At 39.9% G+C, this 16,350-nt stretch overlaps 1 protein-coding gene and 1 pseudogene across 3 annotated transcripts in view; one reads left to right on the forward strand and one right to left on the reverse strand.

Annotated features, from left to right (window-relative positions):
• Positions 1–16,350, forward strand: part of LOC139763088 (uncharacterized) — a 163,923-nt gene that overhangs the window by 935 nt on the left and 146,638 nt on the right. For all 3 annotated transcript variants that reach the window (XM_071688710.1, XM_071688713.1, XM_071688714.1), the window contains exon 2: positions 8,684–8,711. In XM_071688710.1, the coding sequence (XP_071544811.1) occupies positions 8,684–8,711 (28 nt within the window). The remainder of the gene's footprint in view (positions 1–8,683; positions 8,712–16,350) is intronic.
• LOC139763087 (uncharacterized) lies at positions 321–12,648 on the reverse strand (annotated as a pseudogene).

Genomic DNA, 16,350 nt, shown 5'->3' on the forward strand with positions numbered 1-16,350 from the left:
GGTTTCTGTAGCTTCTGTTGCATTTTAGGAGGTTGGTGCTGGTAATTTTTAGGAATGTTTTGTCAGGTTTCTGTAGGTACTGGTGATTTTTAGGGAGTGTAGGTAAAGTTTCTGTAGGTTCTGATGATTATTTGGTTGGTCAAATAAAATTTATGTAGGTTCTGTTGATTTTTAGGAAGGTTAATTAAGGTTTTTGCATTTCGCTTGATTTTTTGGGTGGTTATGTAAGGTTTCTGTAGGTTATGTTGATTTTTAGGAAGGTTAGTTAAGGTTTTTCTTTTGATTTTTAGGGAGGTTATGTTAGGTTTCTAATGGGTCTGTTGATATTTTCCAAGTTTATTATTTACATCCATTTAAATGTAACCCATCTTTTCCATGACTTATACTATTGTTGCCTTATTTGATGTTCTGGAATGTTTTTTATTAGCTCAAATTCTCTCCCAACAATTGTTGTATTCTCTTAATTTTATTTCATCCTTGGAAGACAGACTATTGACTATCCAAAGCTCTATGTTAAGCAGAGCTAAATTGGACTTTTGTATAAAGCAAAAATATACATAGTGGTTACTTTGTTAACCAGTTACCAATGGTAGACCAGACATATTTTCGAGGTTGTACGTTTCAGTTTCTGAAGTAGACTTGGGTTAGAGGCCAATGGCTTTAGGTAAGGCTGATTTGCATGCTTGTTTAAATCAACATTTCAGGTATGTTGTACTTCATGACTGTGACAGGCATGTTCTCCCTCATGACCCTGGGGGATTTTGTGAAATCAAGATTTTTTTTGGTTATCAGACTTGATTTTTTTGAGAACTCAGTATTTCCAAAAGTCTTTTAAGGAGGAAGTAAAGGATAACGAACCAGTCAGTAAAATGATATTCAACCAGTTTGTGCTGACTTCACTGGCATAATCACTATTGTAGTGTACATGCATTCATTTTTTGAGGGAACTTTGAATTGACACTTTTCTGTTGTGCAAATTGGCATAAAAGGATGTTAGATAAACCATCCAGCTAATATAATCAACATTTCTTAACAAAACTTTTCACATAAACTTGAGGTTTTCTGAATGAAGGTATAGTCACCATCCCAGTAGTCGTGCAGTATATAACCTCGTTCATTCATGAACCTTACAAAATAGCCATCCTTGCCTCCTTCTGGATCATGCTGGTTCACGTACACAACACGCTTCTCTATCTTCATGATTACATGAGGGAGAGTGCCTTGGTTTCTCCCTGAGGTGCCTTGGTTTCTCCCTGAGCTTCTGTAGGGGTATCTTTGAGATCTTTCTGGGGTGTGGTGATGATAGGGGTTTCTTGATGCTTCTGATACAAGTCCCTGAAGTGAGTGTTCTGTGCTCGGTGTTCAATGCTCCACACCGTGACATTCAGCCGCTCCCAGGGTAAGGTAAGGAGGATGTCAGCTTCAGCACCTTCAACGTCAAGGCTAATGTATTGGAGGTTGGTGATGTTGAGGGCAAGCAAATATGCAAATAGTGGGAAGCACTGGACTAATTGCTGTACCCGTGTCCCCATAAGCCCTCCTGCTGGGGCCATCACACCTGCCAGATTACCAGTGGATCGCACCTGTCACAGTACACAAAAACTTCTCATTAGTTACCTTGCATGAATGAAGCACTCTGCTCCTATAATCCATTTAGCAAAATGCTGTTAACACTATTCAAATTAGATTTTGGATTGTACTGTTTATGTTACAGTAGGGTAAGGAGAAAGTCTTATCATGAATTGGGGTCGTAAGTACAGTATGTTAGAGTATGCACTTAATTCCCCCTATAACAGCAGAGTTATGTTTTTAAGAAACCTGTTTCTGTGCAGAGCGACTTATTATATAAGGGGGAATACATTCCTGAGCACAAATTTTCCACATCTGACTTTTAAATATGGAATATGCATGCAAGAACTTAGCCTAAGAAATGTTTCCCATAGAATTGTGTACATTCATTTAGTGGATAAGTAATGTGAACTTGTCAGAAAATGTGATGAGGGCTTGAGGTAATTAGAATAGGATGGAGTGAGGACTCCTGTTTGGGAGAAGGAGGTGCACTTGGGTCATCTCCATCACACTCAACAGAAGGTGAAGGTCTTTTGAAAAGCTATTCAATTTTTAGCTTAGAATGCTTCTTTTTATCTATTCCTGCCTGTATCTACATAGTGATCCTTATCATTGATGAGGGCCACAGTCTAGCTTAAGTGGTCCAACACATTTGCCAAACCACTGGTTGTAAAGTAACATCTGATATGGGATGTTTATGCCCTATCTTCTTAGAGATTTTCTTCCTTAAGCTGTATGAGTTCTTTAAAGGTAGGTTCTCAGAATGGGACTCCAACGACCTAGCCACATTTTGTTCTTTAATTTCTTTTTTCATCTTTTGATTTTCCTAATAATAGCAGCCACAGATGAGTGAGCAAGACCCATGGATTTGGTTGTACCCTTGAGTTTCTCCCTATCATTAGACCTTATAATTTCTGCTTTCACATTTTGAATCATGCCCATATGTCCTGTACTCCCCTGAGTACCTTGACTATTGTTGGCAGATATACTGATATGGATTCACTTCTTTGGAGGCAGGAAATGATAGATAGAAGCTCAGATTACTGGAGCAAAAAGTAATGTGGCAAAAATGTGGCTTTACTTACAAGCAAATGGCCAGTGTGGGGATGTGAATTGCAAAGGATTTCATCGTGATACCTTTAAAATGCATTATGGATGTGAAATATTATGGTACCTTAATATGTCGTGATACATTTTATTATCGTAGGAAAAACTTAAACGGCAAACTAAGGAAAAAAGAAATTGTTTCATATTTGTCGTAACTTGCCTATCTGCTTTACAGGTTTGTACCCATATTCTCAGAGTGTAACTGAAATGTCACCCTAAAAGTGCTATTTCATGGGTTATATCTGTATATCACATTTTTATCTTGAGAGAGTTATTGTAACCAATGAGTCGTATTGTGTCATTTCCACTGAGAAAGGGAGGTTCTTTTTCAGCATGTTTTTAACTCCTTTTCTTCTTAAAAGAAGCATGTCCTTGTTTGGACTTCTAATTAACTTGAAGCATAAGACGGCAAAAGTACAAAGCCAAAGACATCGTTGGAATAATCCCTTACCAGAAGGTGATGTTCAATGCTGGTGCTCTCGTCTGCATAATAACCCTCAAAGTTGAGCTTCTGGGCATAAGATGTGGGAGAGATGCATGTCTGGGATGACCATGCTTTTCTTTTTTTACCTGATGGGGTTGAATGAGAGTTTGTGAAATCTGGGTTATAATGTCACTCAACTGTGTATATATGTATATGTCTGTGTATGCATATGTATTTATACGTTAAAATGTATAGGTATTTATTTGTGCATGTGTGGGCATTTACGTACATGCATGTGTATGTGGATGGGTTGGGCCATTATTTTGTCTGTTTCCTTGCTCTACCTTGCTAACACGGGAGACAGCAACTATGTATAATTAAAAGAATACTTCAATGAAGGGTGATAAGTGCAGTATTTTAGTTTGAGCAAATGGTGCTGATGGTAATTTTATAAGAAAATAGAATAGCATTAAGTTTTTCTGTATTTAACATTCTTGTTAAAAGAGACTCTGTCCAACAGCACGGAAGGTTATTAGACATGAGCACAGAGGGTTGTTACACATGAGGAAGGATGGTATAGAGGATCCTTATTTAATGAGATTTCAGTATTATGCAAGAATTCTAACATACCCGAAAGGGTAGCACAGACATCCATAACATACCTGGGAGGGTGGCATAAAGGGTTGGATCAGCCTCAATTAAGAGGCCAGTCCAACCTAAGTCCTGCTCTAGGTAAAGGGTGTTCGAGATGAATTCACCATCCAGTGCCCCTGCTTCCAGGAAGAATCCAGGAGCTGCCTCTGAAAATAGCCTAGAAGAGGGGGATATTTGATAGATTTTCATAATTGGCGAGGTGGCGATGGGAATGAATAAAGGCAGACAGTGTGAATTGTGTGCATAGGTATATATGTATGTGTCTGTGTGTGTATATATATGTGTACATGGAGATGTATAGGTATGTATATTTGCGTGTGTGGACGTGTATGTATATACATGTGTATGGGGGTGGGTTGGGCCATTTCTTTCATCTGTTTCCTTGCGCTACCTCGCAAACGCAGGAGACAGCGACAAAGCAAAAAAAATAAATAAAAAATAATGTAGATTATGTAAAAATTTTGAATTATTGTCATGGCCTTAGTGAGTGAGTGTTGAGTAACCATTAATTCATATCTGGTACATTAGTAGGCTTAGACTGTAGAATAGTCAAAGTAACATACTACTGAACATTAGAATAATCTTTTAGTATAAGAATAACTCCTGGCATTTGTAAGATTTGTTAGGTATGCCATATTTTGTAGATGTGGACCTAATGTATAATAGAGGTACTACATAGAAAGTTTCCTATGTGAGAAAGTATTGGAGGTTTGGGCAGTTTGAGATTACGAGGTGACATTCATTAGGATGTGCATGGTCACTTGCATAGGGCAGTTGTAAATGTTTTATATAGACATGTCTTCATGTTTCAATATATATCCCAAGCACATCTATAATGTCTTCATCTCTGTCATTATGGCAATATTTTGGGGGGTCATTAATATTGCAGCTAATAATCTAGATCTCATATTTATCTGTCATTCTGTCATACTATTCGCCATTTCCCGCATTAGCGAGGTAGCGTTGAGAACAGAGGACTGGGCCCTTGAGGGAATATCCTCACCTGGGCCCCTTCTCTGTTCCCTCTTTTGGAAAATTAAAAAAAAAAGTGAGAGGGGAGGATTTCCAGCCCCCCGCTCCCTCCCCTTTTAGTCGCCTTCTACGACACGCAGGGAATACGTGGGAAGTATTCTTTCTCCCCTATCCCCAGGGATATTTATATTCACCCATATTTTTAGATCACTTTCATCTCATCAGAAGGTACAGAGCCTCTTTGCATAAGTTAAACCATCCAGCATCCTTGATCTCATACTCTTCACTTTGTTTTGGTTGAGCATTTTCATATATTAGTTTTGACGATCACATATCTTACATGAAATAACCCCGTCTGCATTTCAGTGAAACATTCTCTTAACTTTCAACTTTCTGTGTTCACATCTGTTATGATGAATTACCCAATCTGCTAACATTCCTCCTGTACCAATGTATTCGGACACTCTTCTGGGAGGTTTTTTTTTATGACTTCTGCATGGAAGTCAGAGAATAATAGGTAGCGTCTTACAAAATATACTCATAACCTTATCTCCTTATATGGTGTAGGAATTTTCAGAATATTATAAGTTTGATGAATTTGATGATTTTTTCTTTAACTTTTTTCACACTATTTCTCGTGTGTGTCTCTGATGCATGTTTCTTCCTGGAGCTTCCTCAAATGAGAGGCCAAAGCAATAGAATCTCCATAACAAGTGAACTCTAGTGCTCCCTCTTAACCTTTACAGGCCACTTTGCAGGGGCTCCTACCTAATGTATTGAGTACTTCTGCCTAATGATTCTGCCTAATGTTCCTACCTGCTATTTCTACCTAATGCTACTGCTTTAATGTTCCTGTTTAGTACTTCTGTCTTTTGCTCCTACTATTTTGCCAAAAAGCAGGGCTAGCAGATAGTGCACACTGCGGGAAAATCTAGAGTTATGAAGAATAAGCTGTGTGAGTTCAGTGTTTTCAGGTGTTATGTGTGACAGAGATTATATGTTTTGGACAGAATGCCTGTAGTTCATGTGTGGGTGAGAGAGAAAGAAAAGACAGCTAACTGGGTTCACAGCCAATGAAGTGCTGGATCACTATGCAGCCATGATTAACCCTCCCAATACTTTTCCTATTTTTTTGGTTGTTTATTGGATGATTTAAGATATGAAAGGATCATTTTAAAGAATTACTATTTGCAATGATATATTACAGAAATTGAGTTTTTGATAAAAGAAATTTTTGTTTAACAAAGAGGAAGTATATACCTTTGAAGAAATGCTGTATCTCAGACTGGGAGACTTTGTATAATCTATATAATGCAGACTACAGGGAACTCAAATAGTTCACATGTATATATTTCAATAAATTTTGTGGTTATTGTTTGATTACTATAGATTTTTTCTTCAGTAAATTTTAATGGAATGATAGTTTGTTGACAGAACAAGCATATTCAAACATATTTGTGTGTACATAAGAATATTTTATTTGAATTGGAAATGAACAGTTTGAATAACAAAAACAGTACGTGCAGAGTATAACATGTTTCTTATTTCTTCAGAAGCATTTTAGTTTAGAAATTATTCCATGCCATACCTGTCAGGTCTTCTACCCTCGAAAAAGCAAATGTAAGGAAGCTGCAAAACACACAAAGTGAAACACTTAGAGCAATCACTGGTTGCAGAGCAACCACATGTACTCAGCACCTGCACTTATTTTATTATTATACTTTGTCACTGTTTCCCGCGTTAGTGAGGTAACACAAGGAAACAGACGAAAGAATGGCCCAGCCCACCCACATACACATGTATATACATACACATCCACACATGCACATATACATACCTATACAGCAAACAACAACTGACTCACTTCCCAAGCCCTCTCATCTACAACAGATTGCATACTTGCCCCTCTCTCCAAAACTCTTCCATTCACCTCCGTAACAACCCCATCCATAAACAGATCAAACAACTATGGAGACATCATGCATCCTTGCTGCAAACCGATATTCACTGGGAACCAATCACTCTCCCTCTTCCTACTTGTACACATGCCTTACATCCTCGATAAAAACTTTTCACTGCTTCTAGCAACTTACTTCGCACACCATATACTCTTAATACCTTCCACAGAGCATCTCTATCAGCTCTTGTCATATGCCTTCTCCAGATCCATGAATGCTCTATACCGATCCATCTGTTTTTCTAAGTATTTCTTACATACATTTTTCTAAGCAAACACCTGATCCACACATCCTCTGCTACTTCTGAAACCACACTGCTCTTCCCCAATCTGATGCTCTATATATGCCTTCACCCTCTCAATCAATACCCTCCCATAAAATTTCCCAGGAATACTCTACAAACTTATACCTCTTTAATTTGAACACACACCTTTATCCCCTTTGTCTTTGTACAGTGGCACTATGCATGCATTCCGCCAAAGCTCAGGCACTTCACCATGAACCATACATACATTGAATATCCTCACCAACCAGTCAACAACACAGTCACCCCCTTTTGTAATAAAGTCCATAGCAATACCATCCACACCCGCAGCCTTGCTGGCTTCCATCTTCCACAAAACTTTCACTACCTCTTCTCTGTTTACCAAATCATTCTCCCTGACCCTCTCACTTCACACACCACCTATACCAAAACACCTTATATCTGCCACTCTATCATCAAACAGATTCAACAAACCTTCAAAATACTCTCTCCATCTGCCTCTCACTTCACCACTACTTGTTATTACCTCCCCATTTGCCCCCTTCAGCGATGTTCCCATTTGTTCTCTTGTCTTATGCACCTACACAGTAAAACAAAAATATTAACCAGAACAGAATGTTAAGGTATAAGTGTGTTAATAGGTACACATGAATTTGCTGTCAGGGAAATATATTTGACAGTTGTTTTGCAGTTATGCCACAAACTTTGATTAAGATAAACTGATTAGAAAGGTCAAAACTGGAGGGAGTTGTGGAGAAATCTTTGAATTTCTAAATATCTGCCAGATCACTATAAGAAAAAGTATTTTCCTTTACTGTTAAGCAAAATTATAGGTGTTCCCAAGTGTGTATGGAAACCCGAGACTGTTACTAGAAATATGTATGAGATATTATAGTTTAAGATTATTGGACAAAAATAGTTTGGCACCCATCAGTCTTTAGATATCTGCTTGAAGTAACTTGTTGATGAAAAGGAGTCAATGGTTGTGGAAGAAACTGCTCATGACTTCTGTAAATTTTTGTAAAGTATGTGCTGTGCTGAAGAATCTCTTAACTTAATGTACCTCCTGACAAAAAGGACTAGGTATCACATGAGCATACTTTTAGCTATCTCATCTGCTAAAACAGCTACTTGAAAAAACATGTTGGTATATTATTTTTACACTATTGACTGTAACTACTTCAGATATTTAGTGTGCCCTCGTAGCAGCAATTTTCAGTAGATTTTAAGAAATTCATTCACTTTTTGTCTTACCATTTGAAAGAGCTAATTTTTTTTCTCAGTATGATGACAGTGTATTAAAACAGTGAATCTTTATGCATATTGTGAACTGTCTACAGTGCTACTGTATTCAGAAAGTAATTCCATACATCATTAATTTACTCATTAATGGCTCTCTTCCTTCTAAAAAGAAAAAAAATATGTATCAATATCTCACACTTGTGTAAGAAATCTTGATTGTTTTGATGGCACATTTTTCTCTGATAGTGATTGAATACTGATAAGAGAACCGATATTGTTTGTTTGTTCATTACGTAAATTCACTTTTATGTATGGTAGTGGTCCATACTTATGTATCTGTAACAGTTTAGGTAAAGGCAGCCACAAATGATAGGTTTTGTATGTAGAAACTTCTCTGTTAAGATTTGCAATAGAATTTTCATAAGAATTTGCATATTCATGATATTTTTAATGCAGTAATGAGAAATTAAATATTGCTCTTTATATTTGCAGGGCCTGTAACTGCATCTACAAGTTCATGGTAAGTGCTTACATTGTAGAATAACGTCACTTAGTTGTAATATGACCCTCAGATTTACATCTGCTGTCAAGATTTTCATTTCGAGTATTGAGTATAGTGATGAATAATGTTTAGTTTTTTGTTGCCGTTGAAATTGATCATGCAGTCATGTGGTGTATGAGTGATATTAAGAGGTGGGAGAGTGAGATCAGTGCAAAATTTCAGTTTGGTTTTGAAAAGTAGGCGTTGAAAGCAAGCATTATTGAGAATTAGTGAGGATTTGTGTATCAAGAGTACAGTATACATTGTGGGGTTGCAGTATATCTGTACTGGGAGTGTTTGGCTTAGGGATCTGGGTAGGATTAACTTCCCTTTCCCTCAGATTTGATGACTGTGTCACTGTGGTAATTATTGGGAGGGGAGCCCACATTCGTATCAAATCAAGTGATTGTAGGTAAGAGTGGGGAATAGTGTGAGGTGAGAAAGTCCTCTCCCATAAACCCTAGGATTGTGAGGACAAATGAGTATTTTATACCTTTGGTTTGGTGTAAAGGAGTTGATGTTCATGGTCTTAAACTGTGGGAGTACCGTCTCCGACCCTCTCACAGTTCAAGACGACATATGTTAATCATCGTAGAAGGTTCATATTTACTTTAGGTACCCCTTGTTACATTGTAGGTAATACGTTTTCTCTGAACGGACTGAAGAAGAGAGAATTGTTGGAGGAGAGACTTGCTAGGTTTGTGGCGGTAGATTATGGAAATCACTGAACCTATGAAAGTTCTTAATGCTGGATGTTTTTGAGGTTGTGACTGATTTTTTATTTATTTAACCACTGGTTTGTGTCGTTGCCTCTTTGTTTGCAAAGTTCCGTTGAGTTTGTGGCGTTATTTCCTTGTGTGGGGGCATGGTTTGCGATGGAGTTTACCGTGAAGTGGTGGTAGCTACGGTGGTAAATCGATGTAGTTTGTGGATAGAGTGCTTTAAGTAGAAGTACTTGGTCATGCCCTTACTTTTTGAGCATCCTGTTTATCCTGACCCAAGACTTGAAGCCGGTCCGATACACGTTGTATTTCACTGCCTCGGGTCCAGTACGGTCCAGCATCAGGTTCGTTGGTCCAGGAGACGGCGGGTCCAGATACCTGAGATAAGATAAAGGAATGGGAGAGGAAATGTTCATTAGAAAGATGTGGTATATAGTGTAGGGATTTTTTTTAGCACGAGATTGTGGGTTACAAGATGTAAGATTGCGTAGTTATTATTATTTATTATCATTATTATTATTATTATTATTATTATTATTATCATTATCTATTATTATTATCATTATCATTATTATTATCATTATTATCATTATTATTATTATTATTATTATTATTATTATTATTATTATTATTATCATTAATGGTGTTGTTATTTGCTCTGTTCCCCCCTCCTCCGTTCCCTTCACCTTTACAACGGAGAGAGGGGGGTTGCTCAAGTATCCAACCCACTCCCCATTCTACCTCCTCCCCCTTCTGTAGCGAAGATGGCTGTGGGGCGCTTGAGCTACACCTGAACTCCACACTTGTCTTGTGTTGTCACTTTATATGGGGGTCGTATCACCACACACCACCACCACCACCACACCACACCACCTCACCTCTCCCTGTCCGACGCCGCCGCCACTCACCTCTCCCGCAGTAGGCGCAGCAGACTGGGGTCGTCTGCCTGTAGGGGTCCTTGGGCTCGCCACGCAGTCTCCCGCATCTTGCTGTCCTCCCACATTCCTTCTAGAAGGGCGTCGTTCTCCAGGGGCAGGAGCCTGCCGGGTGCTCCCGACCTGACCAGCAGCACCAGCTGAGGAGGTACGAGTACCAGTTGAGAGACATGGAGAGGTCAGAGAACAGGAGACCTGATGGTTTATAGTGAGGTTATAACCGTGAGGTCAGGAGATAACAGGGGACCTGATGGTCTAGGGTGAGGTCATAACAGGGGACCTGATGGTCTAGGGTGAGGTCATCTGAGGTCAGTAGACGCCACCAGGGAAGTAGAAGTTAACCTTTTATTTCATCTGTCACATATTGCCATGTGTTTGCGTCTCTGGAGATTTTTTTTTCAGCCACATCGTAAGCTTATGTTCAGTGGCGGCGTCATGGTGTAATGACTACTGTAATGTCTTGTACATCTCCAAGACGTACGTCTCATTATTATCTTCATTACCAGTAATGCTCATCATTACCAGTCTTTATTACTTCGCCAGTCTTCATTACTTACTAATCTTCAGTTTTACCAATCTTGATTTACCTTACCAATTTTCATTACTTTATTAACCTGTATTACCTTACCAATCTTTATTACTTTACCACTCTTCATTACTTTGCCAACCTTTATTACTTTTGTGTTCCTCTTCCACAGATTATTGCTCATTGTCATTCGACTTTGAAACTTCATCTCGTTTAGGCAAATGAGAATAACCATGTAAGAGCCACACAATATTAGATATATCCATTCCCGTGGCACAGAGTAAGATACTGTTCGATTCTCATTAACACAGAGTAACACAGAGACATCCTTTCTTAATCAAGATAGTCTTGAACTTTATTCTATCTTAGATGATGGCGTTTAAGCAATTTTTCAGGCGTTGGTTACACGAGCGAACATGTCATCACTAAGATTTGAGGTTGACTCACGCGTCTCGTGTACTCGATAACAGATGTCGTGACATAGATCTCGCCTGTGTGTGTGTGTGTGTGTGTGTGTGTATATATATATATATATATATATATATATAATATATATATATATATATATATATATATATATATATATATAAACAGCAAGTCGTTAGTTGTTTAGTGTTTACACACACACACACACACACACACACACACACACACACACACACACACACACACACACACATACATACATACATACATACATACATACATATGGATAACTAGTGTTTACATTAGTTGTCCTGCTTACCACAGCGGAGGCGGTGAGGTACCCTGCCAGGTATGTGGTCCTCAAGAGCACATTCCTCATTTTCTCTCTGTTCGGGAGGTCTTCCGTTTTCGTTGACTTGCCACTCCTGTTGTGTTGTCGTGTTACAAAGCGTCGGAGGTCACGAGGAGGAACATTGTCTTGTTCTTCTTCTTCTTCTTCTTCTTCTTCTCCTTCTTCTTCTTCTTCTTCTTCTTCTCCTTCTTCTTCTTCTTCTTCTTCTTCTTCTTCTTCTTCTTCTCCTTCTTCTTCTTCTTCTTCTTCTTCTTCTCCTTCTTCTTCTTCTTCTTCTTCTTCTTCTTCTTATTCTTATTCTTCTTCTTCTTCTTCTCCTCCTCCTCCTCCTCCTCCTCTTCTTCTTCTTCTTCTTCTTCTTCTTCTTCTTCTTCTTCTTCTTCAAGTATTCGGTTACAGGAGGTTGCTGTAGCGATTGCCTCACATTAGCGTATTCGGCTTCCGGAGAATACCCTGTGGGGTCAGGTCAGATACCACGCTGTTATACCCATGGGTCGTACCTTCGTCGTTTTCAAAGGTCGTTCCGTCATACTCAAGTGGGCTGAAGTAAGGGACTGTAGTATAAGGAGGCAATGGAAGGTAAAAGGTGGGAGGGGAGGAGTGGGTAATGGAATCGTAAGTATTAAAGTTAAGATAATGTGTCTCTTGTTTATATAATGAAAGAATACGAAATTGAATTAAGTAATTAAATTTTAAGATCTAGCGTGATAACGTCTCTTCATGAATTATAATTAAAAAAAAAAATCATTCTATTTGTGGTTGCCTGCTTGCCTGCCTTTGGGTGTGAGATTACCAATAAGCATCACTATTATCACCACACATTTATCACCATCGTCACTATAGCACCACTGCCACCGTCACCACACCACTACCACCACGGTGCCACTGTGGACCAGCCACGTCTCTGTGTTTAGCCACCTCGGGCAACCGGTACAGGAAAAATGCGAGTAAAACACACACACACACACACACACACACACACATTCGCCAACCAAAACATTTTACGAGACAACCCATTTAGGTATTTCTCTAAATCTCTTAAGAGACAGTTGTCATTTGTTATGTAATTGATTTAGAAAAGGAATAAATATTCACTTGAAGTAATGGAATTGATTGTTATTTATTTTGATTGAATAAATTCGTACGTATAGTGTACATTGTAGTGTATATGTATGCAAATTCATGAGTTAGTTTTGTTTTGTTATGGCTCTGTTTATTGTGTTGTGTTGTGGTCCATGGTATGGGTCAAGTTTATTACGACAACGGCGTTCAATTTGAACTTTTGAACTTTTTTTTTTTTTTACACACACACACAAGACCAGCTTCCCAGAATGTATCGTTTTGCCAGTGTCCCAGAATGTTTCGTTTTACGGCGAAGGATTCGATAACGATCGTGAATACACTGAAGATTTGTAACGATAACGTCAGTATGGAAAATTTTCCCGCATTTATTATCATTACCGTAATAACATTTCGTAACATTTTTCCTCCTCCTCTTTCGTCAAAAATATTATCGCACCAATTACATGTAACCCGTTTCGTGACGCGATCTGTATTTATATAGACATTTGGTTATACATAACTAACATGTCGGATGTCAGGTATTCTAGAAAATGAATTGGAAGCTTAAAGAAATAAGATTTATATATTACACAAGTTACCCGTGAAAAATTTGTCCACTACGTTTTCCTTTAAACAAAAGCGCGTACGTTTTCTTCTACGAACAAGCAAACATTCAAGTGTCATACAATATAATACGTAATGTGGTTATTCCCGTCGCTGATGATGTACTGGAAACATTATAGTCTTTATTAACCTCTGTATTAATCTTTTGCCTAGTATACCACCGATATTAGAATTAATTCAAGGAGAAACAAGTGTTCATATTGTACGCTGAGTTTGTGCTCCTAATTTTTCGTATGCAGTTTGTGGCCTTGCAAGTCTTTAGTTACCCTTTTCGATATATGTTAACTGGAGTTTGAACGATTTAAAGAAATGATACGTTAAAGGTATTAATTTATCTAGCTAGCATTTACGATTATTTTAATTTTACAGGTAGATAACAGCACGTTTCTAAGCTTCTGTATTTAGTTTGTTAATATTCTACCGTAAGAATACGGCCTAGATTAACCTAAGAAAATTAGGTTTACAATCATTGTAAAAGAAGATATGTCAGTGCATGACGGTGTGAATGAAATGCCAACACGCAGCCGCATGAAAGTTTGCTTGGACAAGGTATAAGAAGAAATTCGGCTCCTCCCAATGTAATAGTTACCCATCGAGAGGAGACTTTACACGTTTCTTGGCAATATTAAGGGATGACTCCCCCAAATATGAAGGTTTGGTGCAATACCTGGCCTGGCCAACGCAATACAATGCATTTACGTGAATTTTAAGGAGTTGTTAAGTAGTGAAGATCATTTTTTGTACTTTATTTCTTGCAGTTTAGTGATGGATTTAATGTCATGACGTTCTCCAGTTTTGAGATTATTATTTATTCAGATATTTTTAGGAATATATTAGTATGCCCATGTAGCATATAAAGAAATAATTGTATACAATTCAGTCATTAGCCATGATATGTTTTTTTTTTTTGTAATTTAGTTACCTCTCTGTAGTGTACTGGGAGGGAGTTCTACACACACTTGTGGTCCAGTATTTTAATTCTATGAGGTATAGTGGAAATGCCTCGTGTTTTTTTTGTTGTCGCTGGAATGCATCATCTTAGGGCTGTGGTGATCGCCGACTCAGGCAGGAGGCCCTGGCCCTCACCCACCCTCCGTCACAAGCACCGTCACCACCCCCCTCCTCTCCTCACACCCGCCTCCTACAGGGCGTCACCCATCCGTCACACCCCCCGTTACTCAGACCTCCCCAGCACCTTACCAGCCACGGGGGGTTTTTTTAAACCTCATTCTTCCCCTGTCTCCACTAATCCCCCTACCTTCGCCTGTCACTCCTCCGTGCCTTGGGTTTTAGGCCCCATAGCAGGGTAACCTTTGACCCCTTCCAAGGCTTAAGGGTTCAAATACCACATACCTTTTGAAGGGACACATCCATTAAGACACCTTTTTAGGAAGAAAAAAAAATAGCGAATAGTGTAAGTGATAAAGATGACTCTCTCTCTCTCTCTCTCTCTCTCTCTCTCTCTCTCTCTCTTCTCTCCTAGTCTCAATTACATCCTCGTCCTCTCCCCTCTCTCTAGGGAAGATGAGAGAGTGACCGATATCCTTGATGTCATGGAGATCCCGGTCGAATCCCTCTCGCCCCACTGGGTCTCCTGCTGGGTCGATGGAGATTGCCTTCCCTGCTCCATGGAGCCTCGCTATGCCCCTCCACCCTCCCTCCTCGTACGTAAGAATCAGACGAACATACAGACAGACAGTGTGTCTGTTTGGAGGCATGGCGTCCCACAGACTGATCATGAATAAGGTTTCTAGAATAACTAAGGAAAATATATAGGCATCCGCTGAATATGCGCAAGGGGGGCCATGGCATCTGACCCCTTCCTCCCCACCTTAATTCCCCATATGTTACTCTCCACCCCTTGGTGTTACCTTCCTTCCTCTCCCCGCCGTGGCTTCTCCCCATCCCTCTTCTCCCAAGCAATAATCTGCTCCCCATCCTATACCATGGGTTCTCCCCACCATATGGCTGTCGTCTCCCACCTACCATTCCTCCCACTGTTCCTGCGCCGTGGAACTCATCTTCTCTCCCGATCATGGCCCTCCTCATCTGGTACCATGATAACCATCCAGGTCCTACCATAATAGTGGCTTTCGACCTGCCATAGGCCATACACTCCTGCCTGCCCCGTACACCCTTGCCTGCTCCCGGTAACTCAAGAGCCACTGCCGGAGATTGGCAGATTGCGATAGACCCCCCCTGACCCGATTGGGGATGTGGGGGCCTTGTGGTACCTAGCCTGTAATACCACCCTCCCTCCCTCACTCCATCACTTCCCTCCACCAGTCCTCTCCCTACACTCCGTCACTGCCGTCCATCAGCCCCGTCATTCTTCACCATTCTTCTTTGCCATCGCACCCTTCCCATCTCTCCCCCCACATTAATCTTGTATTCTAATGTGACTTACGCTTGACATGATACGTTCAGCGCCCACTGGGACCAACGTAAGTCCCCCACAGATTATCACAGACTCTGCCCACAGACCTCAGAGAAATGAGAATGCCATGGGACATTATATATTCAGTAAACTACATTAGTGGGTTAGAATGATCCAAGTGCTGGATGTCGTATGAATAGGAGGAGGATCGAGCCAAGCTGCGGGTCTGGCTGTACCCCTGAGAGGCCACCAGGTCCATGGTTGGCTGAACCGGATCCCGGGACAGATTGTGAGAGGGGACAGGCGTCTAGTTAGACGTGAGAGAGAGAGAGAGAGAGAGAGAGAGAGAGAGAGAGAGAGAGAGAGAGAGAGAGAGAGACATAGTTAAGTCCAGAGTTGTTAGACGGACGGTGAGTGATAGGGACTCAAAGGAAAGGAGTTAGGAAGAGGAGAGGTCTTTTGTGTGTGTGTGTGTGTGTGTGTGTGTGTGTAAAGATATGGCCAGGACCAAGCCAGAGACGAGCCATTGTGAATGGCTTCCTGTTCTCTCACGTGGCAGTCCTGGGGTACAGGTCCTGAGATACCTCTGTTGAC

Source organism: Panulirus ornatus, chromosome 46 (genome assembly GCF_036320965.1).
Source record: "Panulirus ornatus isolate Po-2019 chromosome 46, ASM3632096v1, whole genome shotgun sequence".
NCBI classification, from domain to species: domain Eukaryota; kingdom Metazoa; phylum Arthropoda; class Malacostraca; order Decapoda; family Palinuridae; genus Panulirus; species Panulirus ornatus.